The 24,636-nt window shown below is 37.6% G+C and overlaps 1 protein-coding gene across 1 annotated transcript in view; it reads right to left on the bottom strand.

Moving 5' to 3' along the window:
* LOC121870391 (mediator of RNA polymerase II transcription subunit 16-like) overlaps positions 1-24,636 on the bottom strand; it is a gene marked incomplete in the record, with an annotated part of 168,675 nt that overhangs the window by 70,874 nt on the left and 73,165 nt on the right. The window contains 1 exon segment of the mRNA XM_042372215.1: positions 19,013-19,193. Coding sequence (XP_042228149.1) covers positions 19,013-19,193 — 181 coding nt within the window.

Genomic DNA, 24,636 nt, shown 5'->3' with positions numbered 1-24,636 from the left:
TAGATACAGTACTGTAGATATTTGGAGCCATGTTGTGGAAGGGAAAACTATTGCAAAACCCATTATGTATATATATCTTGAAGGAAAAAAGTATCATCTGGACAGTGTTGTGCGCGTCAACGAAAAAAGTGACAGCGTCAGCGTAAATGGTCGAGAAATTTGATGCCGTCAGGATCGGCATAAACGATTTCATAAATTGACGCCATCAGCGTCAACACCTAGCGTCAACGAGTTTTCAGTGATGTACAAATGCAGCCCCAAAACGCGTATTCTCCTGTGTATGGGAGTAACATATGCAAAATAAAAAAATGTTCATTCATTTTTAATATTTTTTTATGATTTATATTATATCATTTTAATTATTCATTTGCTCCCCTCGCAAGAATACTAGCATCTCAAAATGTTTGTCGCTCATTCTGCTGCACTTGGGCCTCAAGACGTCCTTGCCCATGGAGAACATGCACTCCACGGCAGCACTAGAGGGGATGGGGGTGTTGTATTTGATGAACAACTCCCTCATGGCCTTGTTGGGGAAGGTGTCCTTGTCGAAAGTTTTTTTCGAAGGTTTCTCCCCCAGTAAACACTTGAAAAGGTCACTGTCATTTTCATTCCTGCAGGGGGTCTCGTGCAGTGCCTGGAACAATTTGTCCTCCACGTCATGGTCTTTGTCGTCTCCCTCACTGCTGCTGCTGTTCTCAGTCTCGTGCATGGACTTCTCGTCTTTATAACAAGATACTGTAATTGAAAATCGAACTTGGAAAAATATAATTGTTTAGAAGTTGACCAACAAATTGATGCTTGACGCTCCGCTTGGGTAAAAAGTTGACTGCGTCACCTGCCCCAAAAAATTGATGGCGTCAGCGTTAACAAAAAGTTTCCGCCGTCCATTGACGGCGTTAAAGTTATGGCATCAACGTACAACACTGCATCTGGAACATACTGTACTGTAGTTTCACTACACATGGATGATGGCTCATAACAGCTGAGATACCTTACAATACTCCCTCCTTTTAAAACACTTAGAAAGTTTATTTATTTTATGTTTTTGACCTTATGATAATTATTTATCTTATTTCTGTTGTACATTCTGTACAGGTGAACCCCGATAACCTATGTTCCGTTGACCACAGATTCGCATTACCGACAATTTACATATAGGGGAAATACCCTACAAGTTTCATTGATACCCTAGAGATCCGATGATTAGTAGTGCTGGCGTGGTACAAATTCTTGCCACCTGAAGGCTGTATGGACTGCCTCTGACTCATTCCTGCCATCTTTGCTCTTGTTTACACTTACTATGAGTCTCTGAATTTGTGTTTTTCTTTATTTTTGACTTAGTGTGCTAATCAATCATGCCTAACACCCTAGTGATAGTTCCTCTTGTGCTGGACAGCTTGATGTGATGTGATAAGGCATAATAAGAGTGGTGACGGACCAGCAAAGAGTGATAGAGACTTGAACTGTTTTCCTAAACAGTCTCTACCATCCTCAACACAGGTAAATAACAGGGAAAATTTAAGCTTTACATTGCTTATTTAAGGTTTATTATGCTTGCATTATATGTTGCTTTATTGTCTTGCTTGACAGTGTACAGTACAGAGATATATCAAGGGTAGATGGGAGTTTTGGAAGTGTGACCAGTCCCTATCCTCCTGAATTTGTTATGTTTTTATGGAATGAATTGCTTTAATAACCATTGATTCACTAACCAATGACTTTTCCCGGTCCCTTTATGCATCGGGTATCGGGTTATGCCTGTATGTATAAAACAAAAAGTGCATGTACCCAAAATTAGGAGATGAAAAAATATCATAACATAGCTCACAGCTTGGCCTGAAGTGGTAGGGGGAAAGCTAAGGGCATGTGGCCATAGTGATGAGTCTTGTTTTACTATCACAAATACAATACTATTATAAGTACAGATATATAAGAAAAAAGTAAGGAATATTATCCCCGACGTAAAGTAACGGCCGACATGGTGTGTCAAAACGCTGAAGCAAACTCTCAACTCTCCGTACCTCCTTTCCCAGCAATTATAAACCAAATTACCTACCCTGCTTATGTTATTTATGGTGCTACTTCAAACAACATTTTTATACAATGCAGCAAAAACCAGTAAATAAAAGCCAATTGAAAGATTAACAATCGCCATTTGCATACACTCCCTGCTTCGCCACAGCAACTCAGACCAGGAGGGACGCTACCTCCGCTGACTCTCTAGCAACGCTTTCTTCCCACTCTGCGCCCTCCTCCCGCTCTCCCACTGAGCCAGCTAACTCATGTGCAAAGAAATGTACATTCCCTTTATGTGTTTGCCCTTATGACTATTATTTCTTTTAATTTACTTTCATGATATGTATGTAGGATGGTGTGTGCATGTAACTGAGGAAAAATAAATGAAGAAAGTTACATATATCTATCCTAAAATATGAGTTTAAAAACAACCATAAAACCTCACATCTTGGCCCAGTAGCCTGGTGGTTACAGTGATGCAATTACCCTGGCTACAATGCCGCCAGTGATGTTAACAGACGCAAAAGTGAAAAGAAAGTTGCTTGTAAATCTTCATTTGTATCAGGTATTTGTAGATTTCAAAGATAAATGTTACAGGTAAAACATCAGTACATAGCAATGCTTGTAAGAGTTCAGAAATGGTTACTGCTTAGCTCTGAAGAGTTGGGTGTCTGCCGTATAGATGCTAATCATCTCGAGTTATCATCATCAGTACAGTACAGTAGTTACAAATACAGCTTTTATATTTACAACAATAATTTTTTAATTAATTAAATATAATAATAATGTGTTTAGGTAAACAATATCTTTTTTTAATTCTGGAGTTGGGTTAGGTAGAATTTAGTCAACTGGAAACAGCAACTGGGGGATTTATTAGGCTATGGGAGACCGCAACTTAACATATAGGATGAAGGTAAATTTTTTTTAGCCATTTTTCAGACAAAATAGTGTATCTTATAAGACTTAAAATACAGTACAGAACATAACTTTAACACATTTCTTAAAACCCTCCAGTATCTCAGTTAAAGTTCATATAAATGAGTGTAGGTAGCACGGTGAGGCACACTGATGCTATACATATGAAGGCAGGACTCGCACTGAGACTGAGAGAGTCTGAGACAGTGAGGCACGTGCCAAACAACACCCACACACAAACGTTCAACTGCATGTACGATTACACAAACCATCTGTACTGATGCAGGATTGTCCCATTTTTTTTTCTTGTGAATAGAGGAGCCATTCAGAGCACCCCAGAGCGCCACCCCCCAACCTAAAAAAAAATCTAATATATTGAAGTCCAATTTATCGAGGTTTTACATCTAAACTCACTAAATTTAAGAGAAAGGAAAAAACATAATGACAAAATAGAAGTATATGAAAGTAAAAAAAATAAGTCATCAGGTATATAATGGTAGTAGGTAACTATCAAACAGGGAGGTACTACCAACTGGGAAGATATTGGAAGCATATCGTGTTGTCTAATGTAGAAAGGTGGGCTAATAAAAAATAGTAAAAAATCTAAATTAAAAGTTGAACTTATGAAACCTCGTTAATATTGACAGATATTCTTCAGTTGGCTGTACGTAGCCCAGGGACCTCCTGTATATATACAGAGAACCCTTGAAGATCCTGACTAAAAGGGGGGACCACCTGTCCGAAAAAGCCGATTGTCCGTATCTCCCGGCGAATAATGAATTATATAAGAAACACCAAAAATACAGTACTAATGTAGTTTCACTTACTCCATGCAGTGGATAGATGAGTTTGTGTTGCCGTGATCATATGGTGGGGACTGAGAACAACTTATTATTCTGAGTCAGAGGAGCAGGGATGCTCCTCAGTTTGGCTTGGCTGGGAGGCAGGAGGGGGCAGAAGTAACAGGCATGAAGAAAGGGTCCAGCTTAAGTTACTTCCCTGCATTGTACTGCTCCCTTATAATAAGTTCTCTAAAAGTCCAAAAGTGTTCATTATAGTTGTGGATTTGAGAACCGGACGTGCACTCAATATAAGTTAAGATGTTGTCGACTGACTCTTGTACAACAGACAACTTAACTGTAGGCATCTTCACACACGACTACTCTTCATCATTGTTCTCCGCGTCGTCGTCCTCTGTGTCAACAGCACGGACAGCATCGGCAATCTCCTCAGCCAAAAGCATCTGGTAACCTGGATCACCCTCATTCTCATCCAACCATGTCTCCACATCCTCCATGGTTATATTGTTTTCTACACCAAGGTGTAACATTTGATGAAAATCCATTACCGCAAATCCCTCAAAGACGAATTCAGGCTCAGTATCAAGCAGAAGTTTCTTCCAGCTGTTAGCTAAGGCGGATATCTTGATGTCCTTCCACGAAGCAGCAAAGTTAAATATGGCTGATTTCAAATTGTATTTCTTGATGTTGGTTAAGGTACATTGCCCTCTTGTATCATTTACAACATCATCTTTGTTTTCCAGCACTACCAGCACTTCATCCAGGTACTTCCTCTGGTACAGCCTCTTGCATGGTCCATAGGCTGAATACTGGACATAGTGTTGGGAGACAGAAACAGGGCACAAGTTTTACCATCACTGCTGACCAGTTTCTCAGCACTAGGGTGAGCTGGCACATTATCAACCAACAGAATTGCTTTGACATCTTCAGAATCCAGCATCATAACCTCTTCTTGGTATTTGAGTACATCAGGGATGAAGTGCTTAAAAAACAGTCATTGAAGACCTCACGATAAAACCATGCATTCTTGGAAAGGTAGTAGAAACTGGCAACTGGCGAATACAATCCTTTAGCACTCGTGGGCGCAAAGACTTGCCAATGACAGCTAACTTTAAGCGGTGCATACCATTAGCATTAGCACAGCATAATGCAGAAATGTGCTCCTTACTCACTTTTTGGCCTGGTGTGGATACTTCATGATTAAAGACTAGGGTGTTCTTGGGGAGTGACCGCCAAAATAACCCTGTCACGCCAGCATTATAAACTTGTGCCAAGTTCAGCCCCTCATCCTTGATGAGTTGGTTTAGCTTTAGCATAAATGGCTCAACTTCTTCGGTTTGTGTACTTCCAGTCTCACCGTGCAACTTCCTGTTATGTATGCCATGGCGATTCCAGAACCTCCACAGCCAACCATCACCAGCTTTGAATGGAATACCCAAATACTGAGCCTGCTTATTAGCTGCTGCAGCTATCTCCACTTCACGAACTTTAACCCCACACGCATGCTGCTGAACAAACCACTTGTGCACTGCTTCTTCCAACTCTTTATCCTTTGGCACTTTCATATGCTTCCTTGGACTAGCCGTACTGGCACCATCAACATCATACTTCATTGCAAATGTGGTAAGTTTATCCTTGGCCTTACATTTGTCTGACACAGTTTGTTTCTTCATATCATATTCATCACAGACGCAAGCCACGGACATACCAGACTCTAACTTCTTTATTAACTCAAGTTTCTGCACAATAGATAAATGTACAGTCACAATCCAAAGTTTCTACACCCCCCTGGCTGGGTGTTCGCCGAGGCCAGGGCTGAGGTAAGGCTGGGTGATTGGACGCAGACTAGTTTAGCAATGTGGCAACGAGGCACTACGATGCTCATGTGCTGCGAGTCTCGGAGTATTGTGGTGGTGGAAAGTCTGTGTCCGATCACCCAGCCTTACCTCAACCCTGACCTTGGCGAACACCCAGCCAGGGGGATGTCGAAACTTTGGATTGTGACTGTACATGCATTCTCATCACACCACCACTTGCCTTAGATGCCATGATTAATCACTAATAAGCACTATATATGTGTCAGTAAATGTAATACACAGTAAATCCAGTGATATATGGCAGGGAGGAGCGACATTTTACTTCACCGGCTGATGCGCTAACTAGCCGACCCAGTAATTTACTTCCCTCGCTTCCGGTCCGTTGCCAGGCGTACAATCAAAATACATATATTACCGACTCCCCTGTCCCGCTCACTGAACTCACATCTTGACTCCCTCCTGCGCCGGCCTGCCCCCATTACCTCTCCCTCCCTCTCTCAACACTGGCCCGTCCACACTGCCGCTGACATCCTGCTTTATCACCTCTACACCCCCTCGACCTCTCTCCCTCCCGAGTACACTCATCCGCCTCTACCGCCGTGGACTTCCCCGATTGTTGATGTTGTCGTCCACACCTTCCCTGGTCGTAAATCCACCCAACTGCGGTATATGCTCAAACTTAACTGCCGTGAGCAGATTGATGATATAGCCTCTTCTCTTACGACCTCCCTCCCTCTTATCCTCGTCTACTGCGATGGGTCTGTCACCACGCTGGGCTGCACTGGGGCAGCTGTGTGGATTCCTGAGCGCCAGGCCCACAGGAAAATCAGAGTCCACGACTGGGCCTCCTCCATTGACACTGAAAGCATAGCCATCCTCGCGGGCATTCATGAGGGGTCGACCTATGCTCGCACTGAACGCCGGAACCTCCTTATAATCAGTGACAGCACTTCTGCGCTAGCGAGGCTCAAATTACCCTCCCCCTCCTCCCCTGCCGCCCAACACACCCTAGCCGCCGTCGCCGGGCTAGAACAAACTGATGACATCCGTGTCAAGCTTATTTGGATCCCGTCACATATAGGAATAACTGCCTGTGACACTGTTGATCGACTTGCCAAAGAAGCGACACAAGAAGAAGATATTGAAGCCACCCTCACCCTCTCCCTGAATCACCTCAAATCTCGCATACACGCCACACAACGAGAAGCATTCGACGTAAAATGGACACACCTGAAACAACGGGGTAGCGTCACTTTATGCCACTCTGACTCTGTAACCGGTGACTTCAATTGCCACTACAAAGAGTATCAATCTCTGACTCGATCTCAAAAGATTATGTACATGAGACTGCGCCTAGGGTACAGGTATCTATGGGAGTACATTGGCAACCCTGAGTCTGGCCGCACTGTTTGTAAACTTTGTGGCCAACCCGACTCACACCCTCTCTCACTACATCCTCACTTGCCCTATGACTTCCTCCTACAGGTCCCCAGCCGTTACCAACACCTCTCCCCTCCCTGACCAGATATCCCTCCTCCTAGTGACAGGCCTGGCACTTGACATTATTAGGGACCTGCCACTCTTTGCTATAAACAGATGAAATGTACCGGGAATTTTTCCCCTCCACACACTCATCATTCTGTCACTTTATGTAACTTAATGACAAAACCTATGACCCTTCAGGCTTCCATGCCCTTAATGCATGAGTCATAAAGGCAAGCATGAACTTAGCATGCTTTCCAGTTGGGCACTGTAAATGCTTCTGCTCTTCACATTGCACAGGATGTAAGGGATAAACTAGCCCCCTCCGGGGCAATCTGTAATCTGTACATATATTTTAGTCTAATTTCAAAATGGTGACAGACACAGTGATAAACAAATTACCGTATGTAAACCATGCATTTGCCTACGATAACATAATAGAAACATTGTATCATTACTAGAGTGAATGAAATAATATTCCCACAAATAACAATTGTCAACTCTGTTTCCCACTGTCTCAAGGGACCAGTGACCCATTCGACCAGTCAACTAGTGCTCACAGGCCCAAAATATTCTTTGTTCTATTTTGGGAATACATTTTAGGGAGGCTTCTGGGAGGCTTCTTAACCCAGAACCCCCAAAATTTTTGTCCGAATCTTCCGAAATCAGGATTTACCGGGTCCGAATCTTCTAGGGTTTACTGTGCAGCACTCCCGGATAATTAGCAGATTTTTATTTCGAAGTCATCTATTATTTGTGGATGTACCCAAGAATGTCTGTTGGTAGTTTTAAAGTTGCCGGCATTTTTGCGGCTGGTACAGGGAGCAGGTGAGTTTTGTGGCGTCCCGCAAGGTGTCTCTCTTGTCTCGGGAGGCTGGCCCACGTGCGCCCCGCCTCAGTCTGGTATATAAATTTGTCTATCTCGTTCGTGCTACTCTGCTCTCGTAACAACTGTGTTCCTCATGCTTGTTATGGCTCCCAAATGCCCTCAACCACCTTCATCCAGCTGCGGGAAAGCGCCCAAACAAGTGAAGAGAGAAAAGGACATACATTTCTCCCATACGTATGCCTGGCAATGGGAGCGGGTAAAGGGAATGAGTGACTGCTAGTTAGCGCGTCGACTGTAGTTGTAGCTCTCCTAGCTCCCTGCCATATTTCACTGGATTTACTATTATTAATAGTGTTTACTGATAGAATACTGCTTAACAGTGATTAATCATGTCAGTGTAGCTAGGTTAGCTCATCATTTGTAACCACGAGGCTACTGGACAAAGCTTTGAGGTGTTATGGTTTTTTCAACTAGTATTTTGGGGTAGATACAGTAAAACTTCGATTTAAAGCAATTCAATTTAAGATTATTGATTTAAAGCGACAACCACAATTAAGGACAATGTTTTAATTTAATGCAAATCTTTCCTATTTTGTGCGAGTCAATCTGGTGCATCATATTTTAAAATTCGCGACTAATGTTTCTCTGGGCATGCTACACTGTCCTAAGGGCAAAGCTGTACTGTACATGTACTCAAAATAATGTACTAAATGATTACTAAAATTTTTGTGTAGTGCAAACTGTAGCATGTTTATATTCTAATTAATCACTATCATATAAGAATTCCAGCAATTTAAATTATATTCTCCCCGGTCACTTCTGTGACATTATATAAACAAAAAACAAAAACTCAATCTAAAGGACATAAATAAACAAATAAATACTTCACTAGACCTTCGGTGCCAACTGTCAAACATGTTACCTCCCCTTCCTCCCTCCCTCCCTCTCCCCCATCTTCCCAGCCAGGGTTTGGTGATTTTAGGCTTTAAGTTTTATCTTATATAATATTGCAATTAGGAGAATATAATTTGCATTGCTAGAATCCTTGCAAGACAGCAAATAATTTGAATATAAACGTCATGTATTTTGCACGAGATAAAAATTTTACCCCTTTGTAATAAAATTAATTAGAACATGTCAGTTCAGTGACATTTTATAAGAGAAAAACTTAAAGTCACTCTTAAGGACAGATAAATAAATAAGCACTAGACCTTGGCATCAACTGTCAAACATATCACCTCACCTCACCTCCCCCCCCCCAATCTTCACAATAGATGATCGCTAATAAACAGACCATTTCACGTCCCATAATTTTAGCTGTGTTGATTTATGAGTGTTTGTTTTAACATAATACTACAATAAACAATGTTTTGTTTATTCTAGGAGATGGGCTGAGGTGCATCTGGGAAGACTCTCAGTCTTTTTAGTATTTTGTGTTTCTCTAAAGTACCAAACTAAATTATTCTATTGAAACAACGCTTTGATTTAGTGAGAATTCCGTTTAAGGCAACCTCTCTTGGAACGTATCTCGCATTATATGGACGTTCTACTGTACTGTATAAGGGATTCATTCGTCTTAACTTGGAGTATTGCTCTCATATCTGGGGTGGCTCTTCTTCTGTCCAACTGTTAGATTGGGTGAAATCAAAGGCATTTTGTCTTAATAACTCTTTCCTTCCTTTCTCTTCGCCACAATGTTGCTTCACTCTCTCTCTTTTACAGGTACTTTAAAGGGCAATGTTCGATGGATTAGGCATCCTGTGTACCGCTGGCAAGACCGTGGGCTCGTAACATCAGTCTTGGCCACGGTGCCCACTCTTTCTCTGTGGATGTCGGTCACACTAGAATAACTCGTTATAGTACATCCTTTCCTCACAAAGCCAAACTGTGGAAGTCTCTGCCTTATTCTGTGTTTCCATACTCATACAATCTGTCTCACTTCAAAAAGCTGGTTTTCCGGCATCTTCGTGATGTAGATTAATATAATATTTTTATTTTCTATTTTTAATTTCTTTTTACTCTCATTTTTTTGCTCCCTTTGCCCCGTTGTGGGTCGATGATCTGTCCCCGGGTGGGCTATTCCCCGAAAAACAAAAAACAAAAACAAAACATTCAATGCCATAATATCCTAACCACTGGGATTAGTTATACAGACTTTTTCCTGTGAAAAAGCCATAATTTTGAGCAACATATTACTGTACCAACTTTGTACTTAAATGTACTACACTAAAGGACTAAAAAAAATTTTATTTTGTGCAAACTATGTAATGTCTATACTGTACTCAAATTATTCGCTATCTTCCAAGGATTCCAGCAATGCAAGTTATATTCTGCTAAGTCTAGTCTGTAACATTTTATAAGATAAAAACTTTAAGCCTAAGACTACTTTCACCCTAGCTGGGAGGAAGGGGGAGGGGGAGGTGAGGTGTTGACAGCCAGCAGGGGGATTACCAAGTGCTTAGTTATGAATCCTATAGAGGGAGTTTAAGTTTTTCGCTTATAAAATGTCACTGAATTAACTTAGCAGAATATAACTTACATTGCTGGAAAAAAAAAATTATATATAAATATATATATATATATATATATATATATATATATATATATATATATATATATATATATATATATATATATATATATATATATATATATATATATATATATATATATATATATATATATATATATATATATATATAAAAAAAAAAAATATATATATATATATATATAAATATATATATATATATATATATATATATATATATATATATATATATATATATATATATATATATATATATTATTATAGTATATAGATATGTAGATGATGTTCTTTGTCTTTGGCCTAAAAACAGTGACCCATTGGAATTTTTATACAAGCTTAATGATATTGTCCCAAGTATCACATTCAAAATTGAAAGAGAAATAAATGGATACCTTCCATTCCTTGATATGCTTATCATGAGAAATGACCAAAACTACAAATTTAAGGTATACAGAAAGCCCACACAGGTAGACAGTTTCATACACTTTTTATCGAATCACCTGGAGTCTACCAAAATGTCAGTTTTTTCTGCTATGTTCTTAAGATGTCTGCGTATTTGTGACTCTGAATTTATTGACGATGAATTGAAACACATTTGTTCCATTGCACAGAAACTCGGGTACCCTTCTGTGTTTGTTGATCGTTGTTTTAAAAGGGCTAAAAAATCCTTTCATTCCTCTCAAACCAGGCAAATTCCTACACTTAAGAATATTTTGACTCTGCCCTATCGTAATGAATTTGTCCCGTTAGTTCAGTCCCTCAAGCTACTAAATATTAATGTTGTTTTCAAGTATGACTCAACCATTACCAATATGTTAATAAGAAATAGCCCAAGTTTGAATGTAAATGGAAGTGTTTATTGTATTCCATGTAGCAAATGTAATTGTAATTATGTAGGACAGACAGGAAAAACACTGCAGCTCAGAATCAAACAACATAAGTCCAATATCAGAACAGCATCTGAAAACAGTGCCCTGTTCGTTCATGTTAGGAATAATAATCATCCCATTGCTTGGGAAAAAAGCTTAGAAGTATTTAAATCATCTTGTGTCACAGAAAGACGTCTGGTTGAAGCTAGGTTGATTAAGGAATTAAAATCAATAAACCTTATTGATGGTCAGTGATAATATGTTACATAAATTTATTTGTCAGGTTGACAACCCTATATCTGAAATTCCGAAAACCGAAAAGCACTGAATACCGAAAGTTTTTTTTGTGGGTCAATTTTTTTTTTTTTTTTTTTTTTAACAGTGATTAGCCCACCCAGGCATAGATCACTGACCCACATCGGGGCCTGGGGGGCAAAAATGTAATAGTAATAATAATTATAATAAATATTATAATAATAATTATAATAAATATTATAATAATAATTATAATAAATATTATAATAATAATTATAATAATTATAATAACAATTATTCATAGTAAATAAAATTTTTAATAAAAAATACACCAAAATATAATAATAATGTTAACAATAATAATAATAATAAAATATAATAATAAAATTAATAATAATAATAATAATAATAACAATAATAATGTACAGTCGGCCCTTAACATACGCGGGGGTTACGTAACAGAGATACCCGTGGATGTTAAAAATCCGCGTATTTTTGCTGCCCCCCACAAACCTATTTATATATTTGTATATACCTGTGTGTGGACCAGTTTTTAAGACTAAATTGTTGGAAAAAAGTCAGGGGTGAGCCTCTCGCCGGATAATAGTTCGTTAGGTTGAAAAATGGCTTTTAACAGTAACTGCAGTCGACCCTCGTTAATTCGGACTAATAGGGAGGGAAGGGTGTCCGTTTTAGCCGATTGTCCGAATTAACCGATTTAGTGGTTAATATTGCATTATATTTCAAAGTCATTGTTTTTGTCACGATTTTATCCCACTTTCCACTGTAATACGTACGTAATTTCAGCAAAAATATTACATTTCCATGAATGTATTATATCAAGCACAGTATGAATAGAATATCATTGTAATTTAACAGTATTTTAACCGAAAACTAGTAAAAAAACGAATAACATCTCAAGAACATCGGAAGCTTAGGTAAAATCTTTTGTTTTCGTCATGTATTTTATCCTATTTTACATTAAAATACATCACGCTTCAGCAAAACTATTATTTATTTCCGAGAATATATTCATTCAGGCGCAGTTTAGGTAAAATATACGTGTGATGTAACAGTTTTTTAATTAAGCGATTAAAACCGTGCCCTGGCCCTGTTCAAGGAGGGACTGGGAAAAGCTTGTTTGGTGCTGGTGATGACAAGGAAAATGGTTGGATGGATTACTAATACAAATATTCAGAAATATGGTATCATAGTATATATTCAAGTCAATTAGGATAGAATATTATTGTAAAACAACAGTTTTAACTGAAAACCAATGTCAGCGATTACGGTAACATCTTTTGAGCGAAAAGCGAAAGTCGTATTATTGTTTTTAAATCCCCGCGATTTTATCCCACTTTCCGTAGAAATATTATGATCAGTAAATATATGGTATTACTGGCCACTTCAGACACAAAGACGGGATAAAAATAGCCCATCTCCCCCTCTTCATACAGCTGCCAATGGGAAGCGTCTTGGTAATTAAATTTGATGTTTATTTTCATTGTTTGTCTAATTTATCACGTATCAAAGTAATATTACTAAAAATTGTGTAGGTAGTAGGCAGCTACCAAACAGGTAGATACTACCGCCTGGGAAGATATTGGAAGCATAATGTGTTGTCTAATGGTAGACCCTGCTGCCATATGGCATCACGAAAATTGTGACCAAGTCCCAGGTTCAGCGCTGACCTGACTTTCTGCCTCATTTACACACAATTGCAGTTTCAATTATTCCTCTTACTTTGACAACACAACATACATACAGTATATTATTTCTCACTTTTGATCTTTTTTTTACTTTTTGTATTTATTTATGGTTAGTTACTTAAACTAAGGCCAATTCACTTCAAGTAATGGCATCAAATGTTACCAGCTGGTGTAGTGTAAACACTAGTGACGTCACTTAAGCTTCTGTATTTAATTGTCGGTAGTTTCAAGAATTAACGCAGTCATTTACTGAATATTCCTTGTAAAAAAATAAATTTTAAATTAATTATTTATAGGAGATAAGTATTATTATCAGTAAATATATCGATATGCATTACTGACCACCTCCACGGCTATAAATAGCCCAATCTCGCGGTCACTTTCCCTCTCTTGTCTCCTCACTGGCAAATGGGGGGGGGCATGGGGAGGGGTGTGTGATGATAGCTGTGTTTATTACAGGGGTATAATGTTCTTTTACGGTATGTTAGACAGTTTTATAATACAGTGATTTCTGCTATAACGCGTGTTTTGATAACGCGAATTTGCTCTAACGCGATTTATGAATTAGGAACGATATTTGTATAACGCAAACGCTTGTTTGCTATAACGCGATTTTTGCTTACTATTTCTCCAATTTTGTGGTATTAACTGTGAATATGGTAAAGAAGAATATCAACAAGAAGCGTTCTGGTGATAGAATTCCCGGTGATGATCGTAAAAGAAAGGATATAACACTTGAAGAGAAGCTCGATTTTATCAACCTCAAAATCACCCTTCTCCCCCATCAAGTAAAGTGTTACATTTACTGTATGATTTCATTATTAGATATGAATGTAACATTTATTTAGACTGTGATATCCTTTGTGTTAGGCTAACTACTAAATTTTTTCGATTTCGAGTAATCTACACCTAACCCTATTTTCTCCATAAGCCCTGTTATTTCTATTCCGCGATTTTCTATAACACGATATTTTACAAGAACACAATTATCGCGTTAAAGCAGAACTACCTGTACGTCATTTCAGCAAAAATATTACATTTCCGTGAATGCATTATATCAAGCACAGTATGAATTGAATACCATTGTAATATAACAATATTTTAACCAAAAACTATTTAAAAAACGAGTAACTTCTCTTGAACATCGGAAGGTTAGGTAAAATCTTTTGTTTTTGTCATGTATTTTATCCTATTTTACATTAAAATACATCACGTTTCAGCAAAACTACTATTTATTTCCGAGAATATATTCATTCAGGCACAGTTAAGGTAAAATATACATGTGATGTAACAGTTTTTTAACTGAAAACGATTCGAAAAACACGTGTACCGTGTAGCTAATACTCAACAGCTGGTGGTGCGTCATGTGTCGTTGTAAACAATAGGAGGTTGAAGTAGATTACCGGGTATTATATTAAGTGTGAAATATCAAAAAGGTTTTTATTACCGGTATTTTTTGTAGATCAATGAGAACTGTGATACCGTATGTGATATGATAAGTTAGCCTGTGCTAAGAACTTCAACATAGCCTACTGAAAACACGTTGTAAGGTAATTTAGCCTATTGTAAGTTGGTGAGCTTCATTTGCTGAAGGAACTGCACAACTTTTCATTACTAATTGGTACATATATATATATAATATATATATATATGTATATATGTATATATATATATATATATATATATATATATATATATATATATATATATATATATATATATATATATATATATATATATATATATATATATATATATATATATATACTGTATATATATATATACAGTCGGCCCTTAACATACGCTGGGGTTAAGTAACAGAGATACCCCCCTAAAAAAACCTGGCCCCCATGTCCTTATTTACCGTATATACCTTTTGTGTAGTTCGAGTTTTTAAGACCAAATTATTTGGCAAAAAATTGAGGGTCGACCTCTAAACGGGTGATAGTTTCGTTAGGTTGAAAAATATTTACCAGTAATTACCAGTAAACAATGGAAACGACGCACCAACGCACCACCAGCTGTGAGTGTCGGTACAGTCGCCAGGGCAGATCTCTTGCGTCATCATAGCTAGCCCAAAATAGCCAAATGCATGGTATGGTAGCACAGGACGATGTAAAACATAAAATATTCATTTTTTAAAGTTTATTTATAGATACTGTACATAAATGTTTGTTCATTACATTTGAAACATCAATCCTTGTTAATTAAATTTAAAACAAAAGAAAACTACGATACCGTATTTTCATTAAAATATTACATCACAAGTATATTTTACCTTAACTGTGACTGAATGAATATATTCTCAGAAATAAATATGGAAATGTAATATTTTGGCTGAAATGACGTACATATTACTGTACAGTGGAAAGTGGGATAAAATTATGAAAACAATGACTTTCGCTTTCTTTCGTTATTCAAAAGATTTTACCGTAATCGCTTTTCGAATGGTTTTCAGTTAAAAAACTGTTGTACTGTACTCGTACTGTATTACAATAATATTCTATCCTATCATTAGCCTTATAATCCCACAACTGAAAACCATTCGAAAAGTGATTACGGTAACATCTTTTGAACGAAAGAAAGAGAAAGTCATTGCTTTCGTCACAATTTTATCCCACTTTCCACTGTAATACGTACATCATTTCAGAAAAAATATTACATTCCCATGTTCTCAGAAATAAATGGTAGTTTCGTTGAAATGTAATGTACAGTATTTAATATTAAAATGCAAAAATAGCTATAAAAACAATTAATACACCCGTAATGTACTGGCTGGCATCTCCACTCGTCCCTCCTCCCGCGTCCTAGGTCACCACTCCTCCCAACTCGCTCCCCCCTCCGTCCCCTCCACCTCCTCACCGTCACTACGGCCGACAACAAACACAAATGTTTTGTGAATAACTGCACCTCCACTTCCTATGTACAGTACTGAACTGTACTGTACTGTGCTGTGCATTTTTACAAACAATAAACATGGCAAGAAAAGCTATTAAAAAAAAAAAGAGATAAAAATTTCACTTTACTGTACCGTACCTATTCTCGGCGACAGGACGGGGGTCATCGGGCTCATCGTCACTCAATTCCATAATGGGTGGTGAAGTGGGGGCGACGGTGGATTCAGCTGCTTCCTCACTGCCGCCACAGTGATTGATGGTGTTAAATCTCTCTTTCGGTGATCAAAGAACATGGTGATGGGGAGATGTCGTCTCTTTCTTTTCATTTCTTCCATGATGTTTTTGTATTGAGCAAAAACGTCATCCATCCCTCGCATGAAATTCAGGGCACGCACCATGGAGGGGTCCATACTATAGGCCAGGTTTTTCAGTGCCTCAATATTCCTGGTCATCTCCCCCAACTTGTCCAACGTTATTTCTTGGTGCTCTTCCTCTTCCTCATCCTCTTTCCCTTTTGCTTCCTCTTCCTTGCCTGAGTCTACTAACTCCTGTAGATCCTCCTCGGTCAGCTCAGTGTCGTGCTCTTCAATTAGCTCCCTAATCTCGTCCTCTGCCATGTCCTGGAAGCCTTCAGCAGCCACTTTCCTTGACAGTGCCAGGGTCTTTCTGAATATTTTCATTAAAATCCATCAAAATCATTTTCCTTGTCATCGTCTTAAGCACCAAACAGCTCCTCCCAGTCTTCTCCTTGAACAGGGCTAGAGGGTACGTGTTTTTCAAATCGTTTTCAATTAAAAAATGTTAAAGCACATGTATATTTTACCTAAACTGTGCCTGAATGAATATATTCTCAGAAATAAATAGTAGTTTTGCTGAAACGTGATGTATTTCAATGTAAAATAGGATAAAATACATGACGAAAACAAAAGACTTTACCTAACCTTCCAATGTTCAAGAGATGTTACTCGTTTTTTTAATAGTTTTCGGTTAAAATACTGTTATATTACAATGATATTCTATTCATACTGTGCTTGATATACTACATTCACGGAAATGTAATATTTTTGCTGAAATGACGTACGTATTACAGTGGAAAGTGGGATAAAATCGTGACGAAAACAATGACTTTCGCTTTCTTTCGTTCAAAAGATGTTACCGTAATCACTTTTCGAATGGTTTTCAGTTAAAAAAACTGTTGCATCACAAGTGAATTAGGATAGAATATTATTGTAATACAACAGTTTTTTAACTGAAAACCATTCGAAAAGCGATTACGGTAACATCTTTTGAACGAAAGAAAGCGAGTCATTGCTTCCGTCACTTTCCACTGTAATACGTACGTCTGAAACGTAATGCATTTCAATGTAAATTAGGATAAACTACATGAAAACAAAAGACTTTACCTAACCTTCCGATGTTCAAGATATGTTACTCGTTGTTTTGGTAGTTTTCGGTTAAAATACTCTTATATTAGTGATATTCTATTCATACTGTGCTTGATATAATTCATTCACGGAAATGTAATATTTTTGCAACTACAATGCTGATGTCAACACAAGCGTGGTTACAGCGAGACTGACTGAGTGAGGGAGAGCTATGCGTGTGTGTGTGTGAGGTTGCGGGAGCGGGCGATGTCCTGTGTTCGGTGCCGCGCGCGAGTTGAATGGCGCGCGATTTGAATGTACTTCAATTACTTCAATGTACAGAATATTCCTCCGGCGGGGCAATCGGCGTATTTGCAAATCCGTGTATGCTAAACCCGCGTATGTTAAGGGTTGACTGTAATAATAAAATAATAATAATAAAGAAATACATGAATGAAAAAAAGATCAAAAGTGAGAAACACGACCTGAAACTATGAATTATCATTATTATTATTATTATTATTTTTTTACCCCGTATTATTATTATTATTATTATAATTATTATTATGAAAATTTTTAATATATTTTCGCCCCCCAGGCTCCAATGTGGGTCAGTGACTTGTGCCTGGGTGGGCTAAAAAAAACAAAAAACAACCATTCTGAAAACTGAAAAATTCCGAAATCCGAAATGCCTCTGGCCCCAAGGATTTCGGATAAGGGATTGTCAATATATATATATATATATATATATATATATATATATATATATATATATATATATATATATATATATATATATATATATATATATATATATATATATATATATATATATATATATATATATATATATATATATATATATATATATATATATATATATATATTATATATATATATATATATATATATATATATATATATATATACAGTTAGACCCCGACTTACGACGGGGTTAGGGACCCAAATCCAGGTCGTAAGTCCGAATGGTCCTAAGTCCGACATAGATAAAAAAAAATAAAAAAAATCTACAATGAAATACAGTACAGTAAAAGTAATAAATAATGAGGAATGGATACAGTACAGTGAAAGTAATAAATAATAAGGAATGGATACAGTGTGACTGAGCACTTACCTTTAATGTAGTCAGCTGAATGCACATGGGGCCCCCATAATTTTCTAATTATACATGGAGACTACATTAACTGGAAACGTTTCGGTATAGAAAATGTGTGTCATTTGGGAAAAAAAAAAATTTGAAAAAAAAATGGTCACAACTGCGGCGGTCGTAAGTCCCGACGGTTGTAAGTCCCAACGGTCGTAAGTCGAAGCAGTCGTAAGTCGGGGTCTAACTGTATATATATATATATATATATATATATATATATATATATATATATATATATATATATATATATATATATATATATATATATATATATATATATATATATAAAACTGATGTATAATATGTTTACAGGATCAGAATAACGGAATAGTTCTCTACCCACCGACATCAGCAGGTCGTACGAGTGTAATGAAGTGCAAACTGCTTGAAGTATCCATAGCTAAGACAGAGAAGCCACTCCAAGTATGAGCCAGGGATACCACTCGCCGGTCTAGAGATACACGCTTGCTGACTGGAGCATCATCACCACTCCCTCGAACATTCAGCAAACTGTGACTGCTCAACTGTAAAAGTTGTAAATACTGTACATTGTGTCATTCTACATTTTAAAAAAGTTACCAAAAAGAAATTAAATGTAAGCCTGTTTGTGAAATTCCCTTTTCTGGTAGAGCCTGAATTTTTACTACAAGTACGTATTGTGTCGGAAAAAGGGTAGTCTGGGGTCGGCCCAGTCTCTATTTCAATTAATCCCATGTGTTCTGTTATTTTGTTCACGCGTTTCTCGTTTTACGCGGACCTCCAAGGGTTCAATTTACCGCGTAAATCCAGACTATACTGTACTGTGTATATATACAGTGCTACCCCAAGTACGCGGGTAATTAGTGCAAACGGAGCGGCACGTCCCTGGAAACCGTGTACAGTAAAGCCTCGAATAACGACGGTAATGTGTCCTCCAATACTGCAGTGTAAGGTGAATCATCGTATCATGAATCATTAATTACCATTAAAATAAAGCAATAATAATGAGATGCGTTCCCAAGTGTGACCTTTTCATATCTTTTGTGTGGCTTTTTATCCTCTTTTACCCCAAAAACAATACAATTAATGACAAATGCAAACTATATTCTTTAAATAATGTTTATGAAAGCTCCTTATACAATAAAAATCAATAATAATAAGATCACACAAGAGGAGATGCGACGCCATTGTTGTTGTAGAGTTTACACCGATAATGTCAGTTATCCATCTGAAGCAAGAAAATAAGACACCTGATTGTTGCTAAAGTAAAATTAACGTAAACAAATATGTATGTTTTAATTAATGTTATTTAATGTACAGTAAAAGTAACCATTGATGTTAAAGAAAAAAAGAGAGTGATAGTGGAACAGCAATGTATACTTGCGCACTCAAGGAATCCGCGTTGTTTATCTTAAGAATATGTACAAATGATTCGTTATTGTTTTTTACTGAAAGTATTTGATCAAATTAATTTATATATATATGCGAAATGAATAATGCAATTCATTAATAATACATAGAATATTAAAACACACAAGAGGAGATGAGACTGCATTGTTTTCATTCATGTTTACAACACTAGCGACGAATGACGATGGTTCTACTTCTACATAAGAAACTGAAGAAATAAGACCCTGGTTGTTGCTGTAGTGAAATGAAAATAAAAAAAATGAATATGTATGCATTAAGTAATGTTATTTAATGTTAATAAATGGAACAATAGAAGTAGCTAACCATTAATGGTAAAGAAAAAAACAAAATAGATTGGGAACGCCATTGTGTGTAAGTGCGTACATGTGAAAACATTGTCATTACTCTACATAAGAATATGAAAGCAACACTTGTTACTGTTCATATATGTTTTAAATAATACTAACTAATGTAAAACAAAAATTCTACTCACAATTGGTGGTAAAGTCTTAAACATAAGGACAGCCAATGAATATTGTGCTAGTTTTTACTCAGATGACAAAGTCATCAGGTTCAACTTCGGCTGAAGCTGAAGCTTTCCATAAAGATATCATAGCTGTTGCTGAAACTGTTACTGAAGTTGGTGGTTTAGGCCTTTGAATAATAAAGCTGTCAAAAGAACCTTTCACAGCCGCTTTCTTTTCTCATTATACATCTTTGTGTAGAGGTCATATGCGTTTTTCACGTCCCTGTTAATTTTAATGCTTCGTTCTGTTAATGGATCCACTTCAGAAAATGATATTATGTTCATTGCTTGCTCCATATAATATCCACAGACCTCTCACCTTTTTCATATCGTTTTAACACATCAAGTTTCTCGGCTATGCTCATACACTTTCTTTTAGCTTTTGAAACAGCACTACCATCACTTGCTCTCTTACTCTTGTTGAATAGGGACTCAAAAATGCCGTAAGAAACCTGAGAAAGTTTTTCTCCTGTTCCTGTTCAGATGCATGAAAACAAAGGGACTGCCAAGCTCCGACTCTTGTTTACCGGTGATGAACATTACCACTCATTAGCCCAGCAGCTTCCCTTGCTCGGCAGCTTCTTTGCGCAAGGCGCTCTTCATTTTTTTTACAGTATTTTTTTATATAATACATATTGGGATTTAGTTATTATTTATATGAAAATATTATTTTATTTTATTTTTATTATATTTTCGTCGTAAATACGAATAAACTAATGATGTAAATTGAATTGAGTCCTAAATTAACCAGGGTTTTAAATATGAATAGTCGTTGGTCGAACCGTCGTTATCGGAGGCTTTACTGTACTTAGGTACTATAAATTAATGGGGAATAAGGCAATTGGTTCCAGGAACCCTCCAGATACACACCATGAACCCAAAACTAGTCTTTCAAAACACTTTTTCTGCACATAACCTCTATGAAAGTTACCCTTAGTTATATATGTGAAAAATAAAATAGAAATAAGCCCTTAAATAAGAAGAATAAACACTGTCTTGCCATTGCCCAGCCCGGCTATCATCTCCTCCTTGTGTGCCAGGGTCATCGACTTCACTCTTCTGCCTGGCTGGGCAGGTGCTGGAGTTCCATCAGCAGTAAGTGGGGTAGCCATGGTAGCTGTCACAGCCAAAAACACCTCAAAAATACAGGAAAAAGCAAGCCACTGTAGTGCCTTGAGGAGAGGAGGACTGGGACCAGCATCCACGTCGTTGGTAATGTCCTCGTCTCTTATTGGTTGGTAGTGGTCACTCAGCCAATCAACAGCCAGCTCCTCTGCTCACAACACAAATTGTACACAATAGCAGCAGCTAGCGAGGGAACATCCTTCTACAGTGGCAGCAGAATATGAACTAAGTGATCCATGTGGCATGTGGGGATGTGTTAAAGCATGATGCAATCTCTCAGAACTCCCTGAAATTTTATTCCCAGGCCCAGAATGGAGAGGTTAGGAGAGTTCCGGAATTTTTCACAGAATTTTTCAGAAAATGCGCCTGATTTTCAACCTCAGAATATCGTTCACAAACTCGGAATTGAGAGAAATGTTTCAAAAAATTCCAAGCAAATTCAAATTTTGGCTAAGAGGGATTTTGGGTAATGGAGATACAGTAAACCCTCGATAACTCGGCATGGATATGGTCTCGGAAAGTTTAAGTATAACTCGGGAAATGCCAAGACACATAAAATTATCTGGAAAAATCTTGGCATATCTGGCCACCTGCCTCACCTACCATGCCTCTGTGTCACCTACCATACCTCTGTCACCTACCATGCCTCTGTGACACCTACCATGACTCTGTGTCACCTACAATGCCTCTGTGTCACCTACCATGCCTCTGTGTCACCTACTATGATGCTTCATTCTTTGCCTGCAGTGTTGGGAAGTGTTACTTTTTTACATTTAGTAATTGATGTCCACATATATGGGTCAATAATTTTTTATTGTTGTATTTTTGTCGGGGTGCCTCGATAAGTCGGAATTTGGGATAACTCAGCAAGGTCAGAGGCCATATTTGCCGAGTTATTGAGGGTTTACTGTATTACTGTATTTCAGTAAAATACTGTACTCAAATTCATGATCTATAAAGAAGACCTCATTTTTTTGGGTAAAGGCTCCAGTTTTCAGTGATAAGCTGGATATAGAGCAAGCCAGTTTTTATCATAAATATTTTGGTGTTCTTGATTGTGATTTGCTATTAAAACTGGAATCATCAACAAAGGGGTTTAGTCTGATTTGCCTTCCTGGATTAGTAGTCCTTCGGTTACATTGGGAAAAGCAGTGGTACTACCATAGGTTCTTGAGGTAAATCATGAGTAATCCTGCAGGTAGTTTATAAAACACTGTTAACAGAGGCAATCTGTTTCAAGATTCTGAGATAAATATTGACCCATTCAAGATGTATACCACTCCTACATGTACACCCATCAAAAAAGGTATCGTAACCTTCGGGTCCGATGGAAAACAAAATGAACAAAAACGTACAGAAAGACACAGATGTATATGTTTGGTTGGTACCACTGACTATATAGGCTTAATATCCTTTCATCATGGCAACCTGTGGTGTAATGGTCAGCATGCCTACCTCATAAGTGAGCGGACCCAGATTCGATCCCCGGGCAGGGTGGAACTACTATAGGCAAGTTTCTTTACACCATTTGCCTCTGTCTACCCAGCAGTAATTGGGAACGTGGATGTTAATCGATTTGCAGATCGTATTCCGGGGTAATGGTTAGCCAGTGCAATTGGCGAGTTGTCCGGACTTCTCGGAGTATTCCTTGACGCTGAGTCATGCAACTCATTAACTTAGGGTGTGGTTGTTGTGTTGGCGACAGCTTCTACACCTTAAACAAATTTACGCCTAGGTGGCCCTAGGGGCAACCATCCTCGTTACATGAGGGGCAACCATTATTATTATATATCCTTTATCGTGTAATGTTCTGTGATTTAGACTATTGAAATAATACTTAGCCTAATACTGTAATTACATTGAAATAATTGAGGCGCCCCGCATCAGAAGGGGGTGAAGCGTCAAATTCAAAAAGTCGAGAAAAAGGCGTTTTAAGTTTTTTGAAGTTCAAACAACCATAACTTTGTTGGTTTTTAAGCTAGAGGGCTATTTTTCATTTTTGTGCAGCTCAATTCCTCTCCTAGCAAACTGTGAAAACTGGAAGTTGGTACTGTGAATAGTTATTATTTTATTGCAAGTTGAATGCGAATAACTACCCGTGATGTTCAGCTGTTTGATCTTCAAACCAACAATAATCGGATTTTTCTGCAAAATTTTCTTATTATTGTGGGCTAATACTGTAAAACTAGTTAATGATCACCAAAAACAACACTCGTCTTACACCCCCCCCCCCCTATAAACCCCCTCCCCCAAAAAATTAAATAATAATAAAAAAATAATTTTCCGCTCAGTATTTATCATTCCGTCCCTATTATTAGCCAAAGATCTATATATTGTTAAGTATAATAGTGTGTAATAATAAGGAAACACCACTACTCTCATCCCCCCCCCCAACGTAATTAACATACGAATACAAAGGCGGAGAAAGTTTGCATAATCTTTGTTAAAAACAGTATTATGATAATAGTATTACAATCTTACTTTGTTTAGTTCCTTAGTTTTACAGTGACCCCTCGGTTAACGAACTCAATCCGTTCCAGAAGGTTGTTCGTTAACCGAAAAGTTCGTTAACCGAAACCATTGTCTCAATGGGTTTTTGGGTAATTGGTTCCAGCTCACCGAAAATTTCCTAAATTCAACAAAAATGGTAGAAAAGTTCACTTACTTTGAGGTGTGTATGTAGAAGGCTCCTGGATGATGATGATGATGATGGGAATTAGAATGGGGGTGGAGGAGAAGGAAGAAGAGAAGGCATTGGGGTGGAAGAGAAGTCACCCCATGGCACCATTTCACCCATAAAATTTTAGCTCTCTTGGTGTAATTCAAGATTATTTTCTATAAATCAACACTGCACTGCATTATATATTGTCAATATGTAAAATATATTTCAAAATGACCAATAATTTGCTTGGAAACACAGAAAAAAA

Source organism: Homarus americanus, unplaced genomic scaffold (assembly GCF_018991925.1).
Source record: "Homarus americanus isolate GMGI-L3 unplaced genomic scaffold, GMGI_Hamer_2.0 scaffold40856, whole genome shotgun sequence".
NCBI lineage: Eukaryota > Metazoa > Arthropoda > Malacostraca > Decapoda > Nephropidae > Homarus > Homarus americanus.
This window is presented reverse-complemented; position numbering and strand designations above follow the sequence as displayed.